The 21009-nt window shown below is 44.9% G+C and overlaps 1 protein-coding gene across 3 annotated transcripts in view; it reads left to right on the top strand.

The window, feature by feature from the left end:
- NGLY1 (N-glycanase 1) overlaps window positions 1-21009 on the top strand; it is a 47224-nt gene that overhangs the window by 1209 nt on the left and 25006 nt on the right. Inside the window, exons 1-3 of one of the 3 annotated variants that reach the window (XM_007505184.3) lie at window positions 9942-10321; window positions 14774-14888; window positions 16018-16233. In XM_007505184.3, coding sequence (XP_007505246.2) covers window positions 10251-10321; window positions 14774-14888; window positions 16018-16233 — 402 coding nt within the window. In that variant the 5' untranslated portion in view covers window positions 9942-10250. Of the gene's footprint in view, window positions 1-9941; window positions 10322-12935; window positions 13268-14773; window positions 14889-16017; window positions 16234-21009 lie in introns of those variants that run through there. The other 2 variants (XM_007505185.3, XM_007505186.3) reach the window with 2 other exon arrangements.

Genomic DNA, 21009 nt, shown 5'->3' with positions numbered 1-21009 from the left:
AGGCCGGCCGGGTGTGCTTTGGGGTCCGAACAGGTGCAGCCCCAGGGACCACAGATAACCCCTGCAGCTGCCCGGGCGGCCACGACTCTCTCGGGGAGGGCAGAAATGGCTACCCTGATGACCCGGGAATGGTCTAGGAAACCCCCGGCATGGAGAGATCCCTCTCCTGCTGCACTGCCTTTGAGGCTCCTGCTAGTCTGGCATACCAGGCCGCAGTCACCCCTGCTTTGTCCCTAAGGCTGGCAGAGCCGGGAAGGTCCTGCAGTAGTTGGCACTTTCTGGCCCTTAAACTGCCCCAGCCCGCCCCAGACTGGAGGTCCTCCTGGCCTCTGCCCCCTCCCCCTCCTGCAGAGGTGCCAGGCCTCTGTTACAGAGCAGGCTCTCCTCCCCTCCTCCATGCTTTACCCTCCCAGAATGCCTAGCTGGCCTTCCCAGAGAGAGCCCCACTCTTGGGATGAAGTCCTGGCGCTGAGTGGAAGCCTCTGGGGACTCCCAAAGGAAGAGTCCCTGAGCTGGAGGGAAAGGCGACCACTTGTGTGGAAACCCCCTCCATCTGTGGCCTGCCCCCTGCCAGGAGGAGGGAGCCTTTGCTGCCACTGCCTGAGCCATCCGTCCCTGCACTGCAGCTTCCTGGAGGTGCTCCGGGATCTCTTAGTGGTCCATCCATCCTCGCTTCTCCTTCCTGCGTTGCTTACCCTCCACATGCTCCCTCCTCCCTTGCCCGAGAGGGCGGGCTCTCCTCCGGGGTCTAGAAGGGCCTTCTTAGCATCTTCCTGCCCATCTCAGTTTGCTTCTCCATTTCCTCCCCTTAACCCGATGTGTCCCTCCAGCTTCTCTCCTGATTCCCCCCCTTATCGACCCGGCACCCCTTTCTGTGCCAGCTTCCCCCACTGAGATCAGACACGAACTAGCATGTTGTACCTGTATCCCGGCGGCCCACAGATAGGAGGCGTTAAATAAGCGACCTGGCCAGCTCCCTGGCTATTCCCTCTCGTGGGTCTCTGGATGACCGCCAGGCCCTCCAGAGTCACTCAGAGGACCCCAAACCTAGAATGGAAGAGTTGGCAGGGACTGTAGAAAGCGTCCAGGCCAACCCCTCCAGGCAGCTCTCCTGGTGAGGAAGTCTGTCCTGATGGGAAGCCCAGGGTGTCCATCTCCGCAGTGTCCCCGGTTCTGACCTCCGGAGCCAAACAGAAGACGACTCAGCCTTTGATCCTCCGACTTCTTTTTCAAACCAAGCCATCTCACTGCTGCCTTTTTTAAACCTTTATCTTCTGTCTCAGAAGGAAGCTCCTTCCCACTTCGGGAGGCCTGCCGGCACCCTCCACAGCGTGCTTTCTCCATCTCCCCCCCCCCCCCCCCCCCCCCCCCCGGCCTCTGGCCCTCCTTGGAATGGCCAGGCCAGCTTTCCCGTAGTGCCGCCAATATTCACCTCCTCATGAAGACTCAAAACTCTGGATTCCTCTTGGACCTTTCCCCCTCCCCCAACTTCTAGAGGGCCAGATGGGTGGGCCAAGCTGTAAAGTGTGCCTCAGCGCATCACTCCATCTGTCCTCCCCAGCTACTGGCTGCTCCCCTAGTTCAGGCCCTCATCCCCACTGTTGTCATAGCCACGTCCTAACTGGTCTTCCTACCTCCCATCGCTTTATTCACTCTCTGAATACCTTTCCAAAGACTCCCTTCTGATCATTTTATTTCCCTGTCCAAGAACGTCCAGGGACTCCCTGCCCTCCCTGGTATGATGTGCACCTTCTTTAGTCTAGCGTTCAAGGCCCTTTAAAGTCTGATTCCAATTTGCCTGTGTTTCCAGTCCTGATTCCTCTGACTGACTTCCAGCTCTGCCTCTGCATTTGGTTCTAGGAAATGTGGTCCAAACTCAGCTTCTTCGTAAATTTGTCCCTCCCTCTGACTGCAGCCCCCCTGGCTTCCATTTCACAAATTCAGGATGTCCAGGTTCCGCTTGACCTTTCCCTCTCCCTTACTTCGCCCCCTTAGCTGCCAAGTCCTCTCGATGCCATCCCTCACGCTCCCCTTTCTACCCATAACCACTGCCCCAGTTGGGGTTTCCCTTTACCAGGTGCTTCCTGACGATGCTTTGCACCTCCACTCCAGCCTTCTTACTGCTGCCACCAGCACAGCAGTGCCCTCACTAAGCAAGATCCTGACTGGTGCCAGCCTGAAATCACTTTGTATTTGCCTTGTATACACTTTATCATTTCTTGGGCACCTCTATGTTTTTTTACCCGCAAAGAATCTTCAGTTTTTGAAGCCGGGGACTGTTTGCTTCTTGTCTTTATATCCCCAGCACATCCTACAGAGGTTGACATATGGTGTTTCTTAAAAGTTTGTAAATTAATTTTATCATTTATGATAAAATTTTGGTTTATGTTATTTTTTTCTGCTTATTTCTCTGCATATTTTTCACAGGGATCTCTCCAGCTTTTGTTAAAATTTCTTTTGCTTGTCATTTATTACTGCACAATAATATTCTATTACTCTCATCTTGCCCTAGTTTTTTTTTTCAGCCATTTAGTAGGTGATGAGTCCCATTTTTTTCCTTCATTATTTCCTTCCACAGAAGCCCTTCTCTGCTGTGAATATTTGGGCTCTCTGTTGGACCTTCGTTTCTGGCTTTTATTTTCTTGGGGAATATGCTTAGGAAGAGCATCTTTGAATCAAAGGATATGAACAGTTTAATCATTTTTCTTTCATAACTCCGAATTGATGTTTAAAATGACTGGACCACTTTATATCCTGAACAACAGTCCATCAGAATGCATGGTTCCCCCCAGACTCTACAGCACTGATTGCTGCCATCTTTTGTCATCTTTGCACCATTAGCAAACATGTCATGATTCTTTTAATGCACATTCTTCTTATTAAGAAGTTTCAAGAATGTTTTCAGGGAGTCGCTTAGAAGTTTCGATTCTTATTTGAAAACTTTTCATATCCTCGAGTGCTTATTTTGTGAAGGTTGGCTCCTAGGGTTACTAAGAGGCTCCCTCTCCAACCCCACCATTCAGAATCTTTATTTGTCTCCAGGCCTCAGCCATCTCCTTTCCTGACTTCCTCAGCTGAAAGCATTCCCTCCCTCCTCAATGTTCCTAGAGCATATTGTCTGAATTTCTTCTTTGCACCCATCTCTTTTTGTCTTGTATTGTCTGTGTACATAGTGTGCCCTTCCTTGAAAGCATCTTGTCTCCAGGTACCATGTACTTGTTGAATCGAATGGGAATTTCTGTTGGGCTTGGAGGAATCTTATTTAATTCATCAAGTAATATAAAGTGAATAAATAAGTCAGTTAAATATGAACAGTTAGGGAACACACTAGCAGAGGGGTCGGGGCATGAGGAAGGGTTTCCTGTTCTTGAACTACCCCATGAAGGAAGAAAAAATGTGTAAGGCAGAGGAGAGAGACTGAGCATCTATGTGTGAGAAACAAAGGCAGTCATTGTGAGTGGACTACAGAGCAGTCGTGTACAGTGAGGCTGGAACTATAGGTTGTGAAGGGCTTGAGAAGCTTGGATTTGGACCTAGAGATGAAAGAGCCCCAGGATTTTATTGTGCTGGGAAGGAACTTGGTGGGTCAGACCTGGGCTCTTAAAATCACTTGGCCCATAGCCTGGAGTGGGAGGAGACTTTGCAGTAAGTGACCGAGTATTCTAGGTGAAGAGTGATGAAAGCCAGAACGGAGATGATGAAAAATGGCTGTGTGAGATGGGAGGGAGAAATGCAAACATTTGGCAGCGAATTGGCCATGGATGGGGAGGGTGAGGCAGGAGAGGAGAAAAATGCACAAGTTACAGACCTGGGAAATAAAAGCAATGATTGTGCCTCTGACCAGAACTGGGGAAGTTTGGAAAAAAGGGCTGGCTTTGGGGGAAAATAGATTCTGTTTTGGACCTTTTCAATTTGAGGTGCTTCTAGTACATTCAGTTTGCAATATCCTTGGGGCAACTGATGGTGTAGGGCTGAAATGCTGGGGAGAGACCTATTGAATATATAAATCTGAGGCTTTGGCTTTGAGATGGTAATTAATGATGAGGTCCCTAGGAGCAGAGAGAGAAAAGAGATGGGCTGTCAGCTAGTCCAACTCCTTCCTGTTCCAGAGGAGACTTGCCTACGAAGTCACACAGTAAGTGACCCTCACAATTCAAGGTCTGGTCCTCTGGTTCAGAATTAATTGTTCCTTCCATTGGACCACAATTGGAATGATGGTTCTGGGAGTCATCTCCATTAATACAAGATTACCAAGGGAGAGAAGGTTGAGAGAGAAAAGGAATTTTCAGAATCTCATTCAGAACCTCAAAGGACACTGCATTAAGAGGCTGAAAAGAGGATGAAAAACCAGAGGAGCAATAATGAAAAGGGATAGAAGGAAAACCAGAAGGATGTGGTGTTCAGAAATAATTTTCAGGAGCATTTGAAGGAGATGATGGTCAACGTGCCAGATAACTGCAGAAAAATCAAGGAGGTCAGAAAATTTAAATGGCCATTGAATTTGGTGATTCAGAGGTGACCTTGGAGTGACAGTTACAGAATCCTGTATGTGGAGACCCATAAGAGGTATCAGGCCTGGAAGGCTTCCTGTAGAAGATGGGATTTTAGCTGGGCTTGAAGAAAGCCAGGAGGCAGAGATGAGGAGAGGATAGTGTGGTTAGATCTATTCTTTAAGTGGATCACTTTGGCATATGGATGGAAGGTGGATTGGAGTGGGGAGAGGGTTGGGAGCCTGTTGTAATCATCCATTCCCAAGTTTTCAGCATCAGAGGAGAGGAAGGAGCCTATTCAGGGGGTGTTATAAAGGTAGTATTGATGGACTTTGGTAATAGATTTAATATGAGGAGTCAGGTTGAGTTGAGGATGAGGCCTAGGTCAGGAGCCAAGATGGCGCTAGAAATGCTTCTGAATTACAGGGTAGGAAAGTATGACCCCCTGCAACATGTTTTTCAGGTACTCATGAGAGAATAAAGTGGAAAAACCAGTTACTCCCTTGTTATATTTAATAAGTATGGAGTTGGTTATTGTTGAGTTGTTTGCAGTGGGATTTGACTCTTTTAAGACCCCATTTGGAATTTTTTTGGGAAAAAGATACTAGAGTGGTTTGACATTTCCTACTCAGCCCATTTTCCTAATGAGAAAACTGAGGAAAACAGAATTAAATGACTTATCCTGGGTTACACAGCTAATAAGTATCTGAGGCTAGATTTGAAGCCTGAAACTACTGGGCCATCTAACTGCCCTGACATATATATCTACTTTTTCTTTTTTTCTTCTTTTTTTTTAAACCCTTGCCTTCTGTCTTGGAGTTAATACAGTATATTGGCTCCAAAGCAGAAGAGTGGTAAGGGCTAGGCAATGGGAGTCTTGCCCAGAGTCACAAAGGTGGAAAGTGTCTGAGGCCAGATCTGAACCTCTAGGACCTCCGGTCTCTAGGTCTGACTCTCCATCCACTGAGCCACCCAGCTGTCCCCTATATATATATACATATATATACTTTTTAAGAACAAATTACTGTACACAACTATTTCTTATAGAAAATTCTTCTTTGTATATTGAAATGTTTGTCTTTATTAAATTATTTGTGATTAAATTTATCATGGTTAAATTCACTATAAAATAGTTTATTTTTATTACTTATTTGTATGTGGTTAAGATATTAGAATGGTGGTCACTATAGCTGCATAGATTAAGATGACTTTGGGGCCTTCTAGTCCTCCATTCTATAAGGAATGTAAATAAAGAAGGTAGAATCCAGAGGAAAGAAGCAACTTGCAAAAGGTCAAATTGGTAGTAATGCAAAGAATTCAAACCAGGCTCCTTTCTCTTACACATCCACTGTCTCTTCTTCCTTGAATATTGGTGATTCTAAGAATAGAGATGATGGAGGTAAAGAAGATCACGAGACAGAAACTATTAAGAAAGTTGGGACCCAGTTTCTTAAAAGTCAGATGATAGTAAACAAGGATGGGGAAAGAATGATATAAATGGATTATATATGTTGCTTTTTAAAAAAAAATCGTTTTTTAGTTAATTTATTTTTATATTACTATCAACTTCCAAGTGATTCAGTCCCATCCGTAGGACCCTCCTTTGTATTAGCAAGTATGGTAAAACTAAACAAATTCTCCTGTTAATCCATGTCTGAAAATGCTCGTCTCAGTCCACACCAATTCCATGGGTTTTGCCAACAATTGGGAGGCATTCTTCCCTGTCAGTTCTTTTAAGAAAAGATATCAAACCCTCTGCCCAGCCTGAACCAAATTAAAATGTAATTGAGAATGTTTTAACAAAATAAAAAATTTAAATATAAAATAGATAATGTTACTTTGTAGTTTTCCAAGTCAGTATGGCCACAGAGATGTTTTTATTTAAGTTTGAGAACATTGGCATGATTAGGTCACTGCAAGGATCATAATTCCAAAGCCTTTTCCATTACCATATTATGTTCAAAACATAAATTATTTCTTAGTTGTTCTTAGGCTATTGTACATTGGTTTAAACTCTCTTCCCAAGTTTGTCCTATTTATCATTTCCTTCAGGGCAGTAGTATTTCTTTCCATTAACATACTACAATTTATGAAGCCATTCCCCAATTCATGGGGGCCCATTTTGTTTTCCAACTCTTTGAGGCTATAAATATTTGTAAACTTGGGACCTTTCTCTTTGTGTGACTTTTTTTTTTTTAAACCCTCACCTTCCGTCTTGGAGTCAATACTGTGTATTGGTTCCAAGGCAGAAGAGTGGTAAGGGCTAGGCAATGGGGGTCAAGTGACTTGCCCAGGGTCACACAGCTGGGAAGTGTCTGAGGCCAGATTTGAACCTAGGACCTCCCATCTCTAGGCCCAACTCTCAATCCACTGAGCTACCCAGCTGCCCCTTGTGTGACTTTTTAAAGACAGTGGACATGAATGAGCCCTCCTTAAGAGAGCGGATGTGTTGACACTGCCTTCCCACAGTTTTCTTCACCCAATCTTTTCTGTTCTGAATCCTTTTCTTCAGTGGTCCTGCCAAGATTTGAGAAGGGGAACTGAGTAGCTCTAGAATAGGACCCCGAGAATATAATGTCCAGTGAAAATGATGAGAACCTTACTTGGGAGGGAGTGACTTAGTGCATGTTAGAGTATGTTGGAGAACAGGAGGAAAGCCAGGAAGAGCCTGTCAGGCAGCCCACGTTTAGGGGGATCAAAGAAGGGACAGAACCTCTGCTCTGATTGGATATGGAAGCATATTAACCACTCACCAGAAGAAGGCAGAGCTGCTCAGCTTCCTCCGTTTCTGTTTTCTGGCAAGCTGAATGATACTTGGACTGGAAAGAATAGAATGTAAATAGCTAACAAGAAGTTCACACCCAAGATAAGTATGGAGATAGTAAGAAATTATTTCGCTGGCCTTAATGATTTCAGATTACCAGGCCTCAATTCCCATCATTTTCAAGTAATGAAAGAATTACCCGTATGATTAGTGAGCTGTTGCCAAGAGTCACTGAAATGGAAAACTTAGATTTTGTCATAAAAGGCTCAGTTGAGGAAAAAAGGGAATATGAAGCCTGAAAAAGAGAGTATTTGCTATTTGCAGATATGTAAGAGAAATTTGATTTTGTTCTGTTTTACCCTAGAGAGAACTCTGGTTGCAAAGAGGTCTAAAAGACTTGATGGAAAGCCACAGGAGCTAATAATTGGTGGAGCTACCCCAAAGGGATGGTCCTGAGGTTCTCCAAACTCCTCATAGATCTCCAATGAAAGGATGAATGACCAGTGATGGTTGGGAGTCCTAGATGGCTTCTGAGCTCTAATTCTGAGATTTAGTCTGTGAAGCAAAAAGGTGATGGAAGTTGGAGTGTTGAGTAGGGATCAAAATATATAATGTTGGATATTGTGACTAATGATGGAAGATAGCGGGGGGATAGTAGAAGGACCACAAGAACTGGAATCAGAAGGATTGGGTCTGAATTTTCAGTTGTGAATCACAATCACCTTTGTGATATTGGACAAATCAGACATCTCTGGGCCTCTGTTTTTCATTGTAAGATTAATTTGTAGGATTGAAGAGTTAGAGCTGGAAGGGACCTTAAAGGTCTTTAGAGGAAGCCCCTCATTTCATAGAGAAGGAGATTGAAGGTTGGAGGAGCTGTCCAGAGAGCCGTGGTCAATAGGGGCCTGAGAAGGTGGTCAAACCCAATTCTTCCTCCTGGCCTCTACCCCAGTGATGGTGCCCACCTCAAATAGAAACAGAGCCACTAAATCTAGAAAGGGCAGCTAAGTGATGCCGTGGATAGAGCACCAGGCCTGGAGTCAGGAAGACTCATCTCTTCAAGTTCAAATTCGGCCCCAAACTCTAGCTGTGTGACCCTGGACAAGGTACTTAGTCCTGTCAGCCTCAATTTCCTCATCCGGAGAATGAATTGGATGAGGAAATGGCAAATGGTTCCAGTATCTTTGCCAAGAAAACCCCAAGTGGGGACACGAAGAGTCCCACCTGTCTGAAGAAAACTCAATGAGCTTAGATAGGGGTCCCAGCAACGGCTTGTGGACTTAGAAAATCACCTGTGAACATTATCTGTGTTCTATTGCATTTTTATTTGGGACTTACTCTCGAGTATTTCCCAGTTACATTTGACTCCGTCTCAGGCTGCATTGTGGGTGATTTGATAACTCAGCACTTCCTCCTGCCCCTTGGAACAAAGCTAGATGGCATCTGGGGTCCCTCCTCTGTGGCTAACAAACTTCTTTGCCCGAGAACCCTTCATCTTTCAAAGGTTTTCCACTTGGTCTTTGTACCCCAACATGAGGCCATGTAGGTAGTAAACACCTAATGAGGGCTTGTCAGACAATGGAATGATTCTTTGTTCCTCTATGAACTGGAAAGAGCTTTGAATTTGACCAAGAAGGTCATGATAATCAGAGGAGAGTTAGAGTTGAATGCAGAATAACAATCATATTCTAGTTCAATGCAGAATGACAATCATTCTAAGAATTTGAGGAAGGAAGGTGGAAAAGACATGGCCGACCACACATTTTTAAATGCCACTCATTTTTTCCAGCACGAAACTGCAGGATAGGTGGAAGAGGTGAAGACTGTCTAGGCTGGGCTCGTCCCTCAGGTTAGAAGGGGGAAAGAAATCAGACCCCCCAGTCCATCTTAACAGAAGGTGCTCTCTGTGGCCTCAGCAGAGGAGGAAGGGTATTTAGCTAAGGATACAGGACTGATGGAGCCTCCATGTTGCCCATGGTAGTCTACTAGCCATGAGCTGTATTCTGTGGCCCTTTCTCCTTGACAGTCCCAAGGCTTGGGGGGGTTACTGGGGGGCTTTAACCTTACCTGGCATAGAACCAGACTGCCCCACCCCAACCCAGCCATACCCAAAGGGCTGATCCCTGCGCCCTTTTGCTGCTGGCTATCTTCCCCATTAGAATGGAAGCTCCTTGAGGACAGGGACTGTCTTTGTGGCATTTGTATCCCCAGTGGTTGGCCCAATGCCGAGCTCACAGAAGCGCTGAATACTTTTCATTCAGTCTTGAAGACAGTTTGGGCTAATCCATCCCCATGGCAAGAAACTGGGAATATTTCTCCTACCATAACACCAAGAGTTGTGGTGGCCTGGCTAAAGTGACAGTTCACAATCCTGGGGGAAAGCAAAGGCCAGTCTGGGTTATGGAATCGGGAGTTTAACTGCCAGAGAACATGAAGGGTGGACACGAGGTGCCTTTTATTTAGGGATGGATATTGCTTATACCCCATACAGAGGGCAGCCAGGGAATTGGTTGCTCTCCAGGTGCTGTCTCCCCCAGGAAAATTTCCCTTGTCGTTCCTGGTGGGAATGCCTCTTCTTTCTCCTATATACGTGGGATGCTGTGCCTCCCAGGCAGAAGGTGACCAGAGATTGTCTCTTGTCCAGGCCAGGGACCCAGGATGCTCTCAGAAGGAACCTAGAAAGGGCTGTTAGAGAAGATCTTGGTTCCCAAATGGAAAGCTCAGGACCCAGGTTGTACTTTCCTGCCTGCTGCTGAGTCTTGGCAAGAGCTTCAACTTGGACTTCTGCAGTGGGACTTAAAACATGAGAATGCTGATAGGCTTTGGCTCAGAGGGAGAGCCCACCTGTAGAGGAGTGTTGAAATATATGTGTGTCTAGACTCTGGTATTACAAATCTGATAAGAGTTCCAAGCTGAAAATTCAGAAGGAAGTAGAAACCTGCCTCCCCAGAACCATCAGGCTAGGTCACAGAATAGCCACAACCACAGGAAGAAAAATGGCGGTCAAGATGGCTCCAAGGAAGGACCAGCAACAAAACCCCCTGGCCCTAGAGATTTATGCACAAGTGTATGTAAGGGAAGGGGAACAAGCAAGATCTACCAGAGATCCTAATTCAGGGAGGCAAATTTAACCCAAAAATCTCCTCTAAGACTTGATGGGATGAAACTTGTGTCAAAAATATGCCACTGGGAAGGTGTACTTTAATAGGCACAGAATAGCATTGTATACTAATAGAAATTTATTTGAGGAAATCCAGGGGTGGCAAAGGGTGACTAGAGTGATCGGGCCTGGCAATGAAGCCTTTGGGTGAAAAACCAATGGAGAGAGAAGTGAAGATTATGTTCAGGGAGTATATTATAGACCACCAAAGCAAAGGTAGGAAATAAATGAAGAGTTTGGGACACAAATTAGGAGTTCTGGAACAGAAATGTGACATTGTAGTGATGGGAAACTTCTGTCTTTTCTCCTTGAAGTTTGCCTGTGACTCAAAGCAGAGCAGCTAATAAATTATGGCTTCTTTTAGTGATGGTGATAATTTATCCTTCAGAAGCTATGAAGGGGATCACTTTGTTCTAACTGAAATAGGAGAAATTGGTTCTGGAGATTGAAATGAAGCCAACATTTGGGGAGGGGGGCAGGGAAGGAACTCCTCCATCTTACAATGTCTGGTGCAGAAAGAAAAGCAGGAATTAGTTTAGTGGTCCCCATGTCTGGGCAGTCAGGAAGCATCTATTGTGTGCCAGGCATTGATTGCACAAGGCACCAGGGATACAAAGCTTACATTCTCTGTAAGATGTTATCTGAGATAACATCTGTTGTTATCATTCATTTGTTTGATGTGTCTTTGTCATCCCATTTGGGTTTTCCCAGAGAAGATACCAGAGTGGGGAGTGGTTTCTTTCTCTACTTCATTTTCCAGATGGGGAAACTGAGGCAAATAGGGTTAAGTGATTTGCCCAAGGTCACATAGCTAGTGTCAGAGGCTAGATTTTAACTTGGGTCTTTCTGATTCCAGGCCTGGTGCTTTATCCTTCCTATGGGAGAGATCAGGATAGTCTGCTATTGTGTCCCAGAGTGGACTGTCTCATTACTGGAAGAAGGGGAGTGAGTCATGGAGACAGGATTGTTTTATAGTTGGATATTTCTGTGCATTGGAGGTTAAAAAGGAGTTTGGGGGTGTTAGGGAAAAAAGGGTTATTTATATAAAAAGGTTGGACTGGATTATATTTAAAATAGGGTCTATAGAAAGAGTGAAGTAGGAAAATCAGAGAGAGGTTAGGGTAAGATAAATAGCCTAAGCACTAAGTAATTTACTCCCAGCCCCTGGCTCAACCCAGGCAGGGAGATTTAGTCCTTAGTTGGCCTTGGCAAAGCCAAGGACGTGGGGAAGTCTCTTCTCAAGAGGTAGGTCTCTCTTGAGGCTAGTTTTTCCACAGAAAATCCAGGAAAGGAGTCAGCCTTCCCATTCGAAAGGAAGAGATTTAAGAACAGCTTCCCCAGGAACAGGGTCTCAGGTCCAGTCAGCAGATTCTTCTCCAGTCTCAACTCCAAGAATGAAGAACTATCTCTCACAGGAAGTTCAACTCCCAGTAAAAACTGCACTCAGGAAGTTGTAATTCCTCTTTGAAAACACTTTCTTTTGCATCACTTCCTCTGTCTTCCCCTAATTGAAGCTTTGCTTTAGGACTGCCCAGGGGGCCAGTCAGTTTGATTCTGATTCATCACCCACTATTGCATACAGGACTCACAGACCTCCCCCACTCCAGTGCGAATAGAGTGTTTACACCTTTGGTGATTAAATCTAAAAGTGGGCAGGGGAGTTAATTTAATTTTCATAATCAGGGGAGAGTTAAATTTAATCTTCACAGGGGCAATCGTCCCAGTCCATCTTCCTCCTGAAGAAGGCTTGTAGGGAGAGAGGGCTGGCCTCCCATGGGTTGCCTAGCCCTGCCACCCTTGTGTGGAGCCAGGGTCCTCGGGTCGAGGTCAGGCCTCATTGTGGCCTCACAGGCCTTGTCATAGCCTTATGTGGCCTCATGGGTCTCATGGCCTCATGGGCCTTGTCATGATCTCATGGGTCTCATGGCCTCACAGGCCTCATTGTGGCCTCACAGGCCTCGTCATAGCCTTATGTAGCCTCATGGGCCTTGTCATGATCTCATGGGTCTCATGGCCTCACAGGCCTCATTGTGGCCTCACAGGCCTCGTCATAGCCTTATGTAGCGTCGTGGGCCTTGTCATGATCTCATGGGTCTCATGGCCTCACAGGCCTCATTGTGGCCTCACAGGCCTCGTCATAGCCTTATGTAGCCTCATGGGCCTTGTCATGATCTCATGGGTCTCATAGCCTCACAGGCCTCATTGTGGCCTCACAGGCCTCGTCATAGCCTTATGTAGCGTCGTGGGCCTTGTCATGATCTCATGGGTCTCATGGCCTCACAGGCCTCATTGTGGCCTCACAGGCCTTGTCATAGCCTTATGTGGCCTCATGGGTCTCATGGCCTCACAGGCCTCATTGTGGCCTCACAGGCCTTGTCATAGCCTTATGTGGCCTCATGGGTCTCATGGCCTCATGGGCCTTGTCATGATCTCATGGGTCTCATAACCTCATAGGCCTCATTGTGGCCTCACAGGTCTCATGGCCTCACAGGCCTCGATGTGGCCTTATGGGTCTTGTCATGGCCTCACAGGCCTTGTTGTGGCCTTACGGGCCTGTCTCATGGCCTCACAGGCCTTGTTGTGGCTTTACGGGCCTCGTTGTGGCCTTATGGGTCTCATGGCCTCACGGGCCTCATCAGCACACAGAGCCTTCCTAAGACTCAGGCATTTTCTGACTCATCCTCCTGGGAAGCTGAGGTTCCCATTTTATCCTAATGGCAGCGGGGAGTGCTGGAACACTGGGGCAGGGGGGATATCGGCCTGGCACTGGGAAGATTGTTTTGCCTATGAAGCAGAAAGACCAGCCAGGAGGCTTTTATGGTAGACCAGGCCTGAGGGTGCAGTTCCAATGAGGCGAGTACCCCAGAATATACTTCTTTATCTCATCCTGTGAAAAAAAAAACATTCTTGGGGACAGCTGGATGGTGCAGTGGATAAGAGTCAGGCCTGGAGCCAGGAGGTCTCAGGTTCAAATCTGGCTTCAGATATTTCGTGGCTATGTGACTGGACAAGTCACTTACCCCCATTTCCTAGTCCTTCTGCTCTTCTGCCTTGGACCCAATACAGAGCATAGATTCTGAGGCAAAAAGTAAGAGGATTTTTTGGTTGGGTTTTAAAAATTTTGTTAATTTAATTTTTTTTTTTAAGATGGGGTGGTAGAGAAGAGGAGAAAGGACGAATCACAATTTCTGGAAAAACCTAGCAGATGAATTTGTTGTTTGTGTTTTTGAGGGTTTTAAAGCCCTTTCTTTCAGTCTTAGTATCAGTTCTGAGACAGAAGAGCAGTAAGAGCTGGGTAGTCAGAGTTAATGACTTGCCCAGGGTCACACAGCTAGGAAGTACATTGTTTGCAGGTTTTTTGGTTGGTTGCTTTTTATTTGTTTTTATTTATTTATTTTTTCAAACCCTTACCTTCCGTCTTGGAGTCAATACTGTGTATTGGTTCCAAGGCAGAAGAGTGGTAAGGGCTAGGCAATGGGGGTCAAGTGACTTGCCCAGGGTCACACAGCTGGGAAGTGTCTGAGGTCAGATTTGAACCTAGGACCTCCCATCTCTAGGCCTACCTCTCAATCCACTGAGCTACCCAGCTGCCCCCTTGTTTGTTTTTAAACTTACCTTCTGTCTTAAAATTGATACAAGTATTGCTTCTGGGCCAGAAGAGCAGCCAGGGCTAGGCAATGTGGAGATTAAGTGACTTGCCCAGGGTCACCCTGTTAGAGGGTATCTGATGCCACATTCGAACCCAGTGCTTCCTGACTCCAAGCCTGCCTCTCTATCCCCTGAGCTACCCAGCTGCCCTGAATTGAGTGTTTTAAAGGCATTTGATCTATTTCTTCAGTACTGTGAGAGACTGTAAATGAAAGAACTTGGGCTGTAAGAGTTCGAAGCAGACGCTCTCTTCCTTGTCACTGGTGAACAAGCAGCAGTGACTGTGTGGTGGTCAGGGCCAGGGACTCTGCACAGGGTTGACTCTTCAGTCCTTTGTGGCAGCCTCTTTGGTCAGTCGGGAGACGCCAGAGACAGCTGTAAGATAGACAGAACTTCAGACAAGAAGCCAGCGATGACGCGGCGGACCCATGTGCTTCCTTCCCCCGCTGAGGACCCTCGGCTCGTCTCCTGGCCCCTGTGGCTCTTTGGACTTCTGGGGGTTCTGGTTGGGTAGTCCCCTGGGGCTCCCCTCTTCCATGTGGGGGCCTCTGGCCCCTCAGAGTCCCTCTTTAGAGATGAGGATCCAAGATCCTGGAGGAAGGGCTGCCTTCCCTGCACTGGGACACCCCCAGAAAGGAGGCCAGAGAGCGGATGGTGCTGGCGAGCCTGTGCAAGTGACCTCTTGGTTGTCTCATGTTTCTCTCTTGCCAGAAACCCTGACGATGAGAAGTACAGATCCATCCGGGTTGGAAACACGGCCTTTATCACCAGGCTCCTGCCTGTCCGAGGAGCCGTCGAATGCTTGTTTGAGATGGGCTTTGAAGAAGTGAGTATCTGCCGCACCCTCAGAGCTCGCCTTGTGCTTTAGGGTCACTGCCAGGCTCATGCCCTGGGCACAGCCGCTCTCACTGACCAGCCTGCGTTCTCCCAACATCGCTGGGGGCTGGCTTCGAGGCCACTCGCCAGGTCCGCCGTCTGTCTCTCCATGCAGGATCAGTGACAGGAAGGAAGGAGGGAATGAGGGAGGGAGGAAGGAAGGAAGGAAGGAAGGAAGGAAGGAAGGAAGGAAGGAAGGAAGGAAGGAAGGAAGGAAGGAAGGAGGGAATGAGGGAGGGAGGAAGGAAGGAAGGAAGGAAGAAAGGAAAGAAGGAAGGAAGGAATGAGGGAGGGAGGGAGGAAGGAAGGAAGGAAGGAAGGAAGGAAGGAAGGAAGAAAGGAGGAAAAGAAGGAAGGAGGAAAGGAAGGAATGAAGGAAGGAAGAAAGGAAGGAGGGAATGAGGGAGGGAGGAAGGAAGGAAGGAAGGGAGGGAGGGAGGAAGGAAGGAAGGAGGAAAAGAAGGAAGGAGGAAAGGAAGGAATGAAGGAAGGAAGAAAGGAAGGAGGGAATGAGGGAGGGAGGAAGGAAGGAAGGAAGGGAGGGAGGGAGGAAGGAAGGAAGAAATGGAGGGAGGGAAGGAGGGGTAGACAAGATCTGGACTCAGGCTCTCAGACCCAAAGTCCATCGTTCTGTCCGGTGCCCTTCTATGTTGTTTGGGGAATGCTAGGGTTTGGTACCTTGTTTGTCTCCCCAAAATGAGAGTGGAATGGGGACGTTTTTACAGCTTATCAAAAGACTTTTTTGGCTAATCCTCACAAAAGATAATTTAAAAAAGCTATTTACATGGGGCAGGTGGGTAAGAGCTGGACCTAGAGATGGGAGGTCCTGGGTTCAAATGTGGCTTCAGATACTTGCTAGCTGTGTGAGCCTGGGGAAGTTTGTCTGCCTTGGTTTCCTCAACTGTAAAATGGACATCATGGCAGCACCTGTATCTCACCATGTGACAGTGATTGGGAGGTGCTCGGCCCAGTGCCGGACACAGAGAAGGTGTCACGTGACTGTTTGCTGCTCTAATGTATAGTTGGGCGCCCCGAGCTTAGTAAAACAAGGGATGACTTTCTGTCTTGCTGCATCTCAGGGAGAGACGCATCTTGTGTTTCCTGAGAAGGCGTCGGTGGAGCAGCTTCAGAAGATCCGCGACCTCATTGCCACTGAGAGAAGCAGCCGATTGAGTGACTCGAGTAAGACCCACAAAGCAGATTCCTCCACGAGAGGCATCCTGAGGCCCTGCGAGCAAGCTCCGAGCCCCCCCAAAGGGCAGCTCCTGGACGCAGCCCTGCCCCCAGCGCAGACGGTAATTCTGGGCCCCGCTGCCGTCCCTCTGTTAGTGTTTGGCTAGAGTGAGGCTGCCGCTTATCCCTGGAGAGGGCGCGCTCCATAATTCCCTTTACTCCAGGCCACATTTGTCTCGGAATTCCAAAAAATGTTCCCTTTCCTTTCTTGGTATTGTACCTTTATGTCAGTGTTGATTACAGCGATGAGACACGAACACCTTCCTAATGTTCCCTGTATCCTGCTTCTTTTTTTATTGAAAGTAGTTGTTCCTAAACGGTGTACCCAGTACAGGGATTGCGAGGGACCCAGCTTTTTGGGTGACTCATATATTTATAAACAAGCAAATACGTTTTGTAGACAAAATAAAGTGACGTATTTCACACAGGCTTTTTTTATTTTAAAAATGGCTGCTGTTTTGAATAATAAAATATAAGTTTATTTGAAAATGTTACCAAATCCATAACAACTTTTATGTCATATTTCTCAAAGAAGAGTCAGGATAGCATCATGCTCTCCAAGGGCTCTAAATTTTTGTAATGATCATAAAATCTTCATATTCAGAAATCTGTGTTTCACCGATTTATGTGTATCCCTGTTCACCTGAGTCCACGGTACAAACGGGAACTTAACCTCAAATCGGTCGGTGGGAGGCCTGGTAGAGCATTCCGAGAAGGTCGTCAGCAGCCCTTGTCGATCTGGCTCTGAAGGAGTCGCTTCTCTAGCTGGCCGACTTTTGCTTTTCCTGTTATCACACGTTACGGCATGGACCTCCTTCAGCGTAAAGCTGCCGTGGTCTGATGATGGATGTTCTTGTGACCGAGCTAGAGATACACACAGTGACAGACTCAGGGGCCTAGAATTCGTGGCCCATCCCTTGCCTCCTCCAGGGCACTCACTCCTTAATTTAGTCAAAAAGCCATCCCGGCTTTACAGACTTTCCCCTCCGCGGAAGACATGGCCTTCCATGCAAACTCCTTCCTTACTGTCAGAAAATTCTTTTTTGACACGTTTCTGTCTTGAGTCAGCTTAAGCCCTCCATCTCTTGTTCTTTTCTTAGCAAAAAAAAAAAATAGTTTTTACTAGTCTCTCTTTAGGAGCTCTTTACATGAGACATTAAATTATTCAATCTTTTCTTCATGCTGAATAATTTTAGAACTTCCCACCTTTCCTCCCCTGTCAGGGTCACATAACTCTTCCTCTGTTCCTGGAAAGTTCCAAACGACTCCTTGAAAGACTTTAAAAGAACAAAGATTAGCTGGTGTTTCTCCTCTATTCCTAGGGCATGGTCTCATGTTCTTTTTCTTCTTTTCTTACATCTTTTTCCATTGAGCAAAGATTTGATTTCTTTCCCTCTTATCTCCTTATTAGGGAAAAAGAGAAAAACAAAACCTTACAACAAATATATGTCGTTTAGCAAAACAAATTCTCGTATTTGCCATGTCTGTCTCATTCTTTACCTTGAACCCATTGCTTTTCTGTAGCATTCTTCGCTGGTCCTCTGGTGTCATAGTTTTTTTAAAGTTGTTTGTCTTTAGAAGATGATGAGTATAAAAAGGATGGCAGCTCTGCTCTTCAGATTCTGCATCAGTTCTTACGAGTCCTCCAGGTTTCTCTGAATCCGTCCCTTTCATGATTTCTTTTTTAGCACGGTAGGATTCCATTCCATTCCCCATGTTGTCTGACATATTACCTCTTTTTTACATCTCCTCTTTACTAGCTAAAAGAATCATATTCCTAGTCATTCCTGCTCATGAAAGGGAAGCAGGCCCGTGTCATGGAGACTGAGGAAGATGAGGCTGCAGATTTACATGCTTTCTTGGCATTTTAACTCCCTAATTATCTTCTAGTTAAAAAATGTTTCTTTTAGAACTTTCTGCTTCAACTCTCTATATTGCCTTATAGTTTACTATAAGACTTCTTAAAGAAGAATTTCCATTTCATAAAGAAACTTGTATTACTCTTTAAAAATGTTTGCAATTACTTATTTGATGTTTATAATGTCCAACAACTCATAACCATCACTTTTTTTTTTTAAATGAGGACCTGTTTCCCTGGACTAACATTTTTGTTATTATTGTTTTGGTTTAGAGGATATATTTACTGAATTTATTTTCAGTAAATGTATTTTACTGAAAAAACCCTCCTTTCATATTTCATTTCAAATATTGGTTAGCATTGTGGCATTGTTTTGGAGTCATGCCAACTTTAGCCCTCTGAGAATTCTATTTTTAAAAAATCATCACTATGTTGTTAAGCCAAATTCTGATTTCAGAAATAAAAAATACATCTTGATCTCACTGTATGTCATTCATACGTTTTATAGTGAGGATGCTTATGATCTTTCAGCCTCTGTTCCTGGGGCACTCGTGGCAATTCTGCTTCTAAAAATGATAAGAATTGGAATGGATTGCTTACCAACCATACCAACCAACCAATTTTGGATTTCATCCAAAGGTATGACAGCATAGTAATGGGGAACTTCACTGCGTGGGACATCTTCTGGATCTCTCTGCTTCTTGACTTGCCTTAGTCATAACTTCATTCTTAAAAGGTGCTGGATCCACAAAAGACAACGTTATTCTACATCTAGTTCTTGCTAATACAGAAGGAGTGTTTGCAGGGGCAGACATTATAGGAAACTTGGGGGAAATGATCCATTTCTCCTAAAATTTGATGGGAAAAATATCCAGGCATAATCTGACAGGGATCCTAGATTTGGGGAAAATATTCCAGACAGTTCAGAAGCATTATAAGATCCGATGGATTAAATGCTTCATTGGGGTGATCCAGGGAAGAAATTTCTTTGGAAATGTATGCAAGGGTGAAAGCAGAAAACCAGTAGAGGAGATGGTAAAGATCTACGCCTGAAACAGCACAGACCAAATTTCACAACACTTCACCTACGAGGGAGCCCCTTTTGTGTGGGGGACTAAATTATAAAATAGAAAGGTGCATAAAAGGGGGAAGGGGCAAAGGGGAATATGTGTCATGCCCTCATTGAGGCAGGGGCTCATGATAAAGGAGAAATAAGTCCTGTCTCTCAGAAAGAAGGGGGCCTCCAGGAGGGTGATTAAGGAGACAAAGGGATCAAAAAAAGAGAAAAAAATCAGGAAAATCTTGTTTCAGTGATGGGAGGAGGTACTGCTGATGGAAACGCTTGTGGGATAATAGAGAGAGTCTGCAAAGGGACCGTGGGGACTTGTAGGAATTTTGGTGCTTAGAGAAACCACTAACCTTCCTCTTGAGAAGGAGCGTTCCTGGGGACCACTCAGAAGAGTGGAGGGCATGAATCTAGGGAAGAGAATTTGAGGTAAATGGGGTAGGTAGGTGGGGAGAATCACCACAGAAAGGGCAAAGGCCAATAATAGGAAAATTCCCACTAAGGGACAATATCTTCTCTATTACCTTCAGGAACTGATATTTCTGGGAATGAGGCACAGCAGAAAAAGGGAGCCGGGGGCTCAAAGAGTAACAGTATAGAATAGATAGAGTGAAGGAAAGAAACACTTTTTCATAAAAGTAAGTGGAAAATTAAATACAACAAAATGAGTTGAAGGAGGGCAAAAGGACATTTTTCTTGATGATTTCACTGAGAAAGAAAAAAGAATTAAATAACCAGACAAAAGCAAGAAATAAAAAGGAACTAATAAGCAAAGGAAAAGGAGAAACAAATAGAATAAGAGCCTTGAGTGTTAGGAGAATGAGAGAGCTGGTATGAATATGGTTGGCTTAAAATTGATTAAGCTAGAATAACTGAAAATATAGTACCATATTTACAGAGAAGAGGGGAAAAACCCCTATTTTAGGGGGGTGGGAAATATTAGAGACACATGAAAGAAAATGAAAATTTCAGCCTAGTAACCAAATGAGAATGGAACAAACTATTCAATAAAATGAAAAAGAATGACAGATTGAATAAGAAAAAAAAACCCCACAATCTGTTGCTTACAAGAAACACATTAGAAATCAAGGACATTTCGAGAATAAAAATGAGGGATTGGAAAAAACTTACTATTCATTAGGTGAATCCAAGGAAGCAGGAGCTGAAATCATACTGACAGACAAAGCAAACACAAACATTCAAAACCTAAAAGGATAAACAAGAAAATTACATTCTGCTGAAAACAACCATAGACAACAAACCAATGTCAATATTAAACTTATATGCTTCAGATGCCATAGCATCTAAATTAATAAAGGAAGCATTAACTGTTACAAAAAGATAATAGTAACACAAAGTGACAGATTTTAAAGCTCTCTTAGTTATGAGTAAATCTACAGAAAGAAAAAAAAGCAAAAACTGAAACAATTGATAGAACTGAACAAATTGGTGGAGAAATGAGAGCTAAAAGATTTGTGAAATCCTCTAAATGGAACTGCTAAAGAATATACATATTTCTAAACAACACTTAGAACTTGTAAAAAATTGTCCATGTGTTAAGCTAGTAAAAATATTCTTATGAACATGTAAAAAGACAAAAATAGTAAATTAGTAATTTAGTATTAAATATGTGTATAATACGTAATAATAAATAGTAAAATTAGTAAAAAAAATGCACCTTTTTGGACTATAATGCAGAAAAAGTACTAATCAGTAGAGGAGCCACAAACAAAAACTAGAAACCCAAATGGAAACTTTAGCAATGAAAACCTAAATAGCTCATACTTCCATTTTACAGTCAAAGAAATAGAGGTGGAAAGAGGTTAAAGTGACTTGTCCAGGAGTACACAGCTGTTAAGTCTGAGGTTAGATGTGAATTCAGGTTTTCCTGATTCCAGGCACACCAAACTGCCT

This window comes from Monodelphis domestica, chromosome 5, assembly GCF_027887165.1.
Source record: "Monodelphis domestica isolate mMonDom1 chromosome 5, mMonDom1.pri, whole genome shotgun sequence".
In the NCBI taxonomy this organism is placed as follows: Eukaryota; Metazoa; Chordata; class Mammalia; order Didelphimorphia; family Didelphidae; genus Monodelphis; species Monodelphis domestica.
The sequence above is the reverse complement of the archived record's forward strand: the minus strand, read 5'-3'. Positions and strand labels throughout refer to the sequence as shown.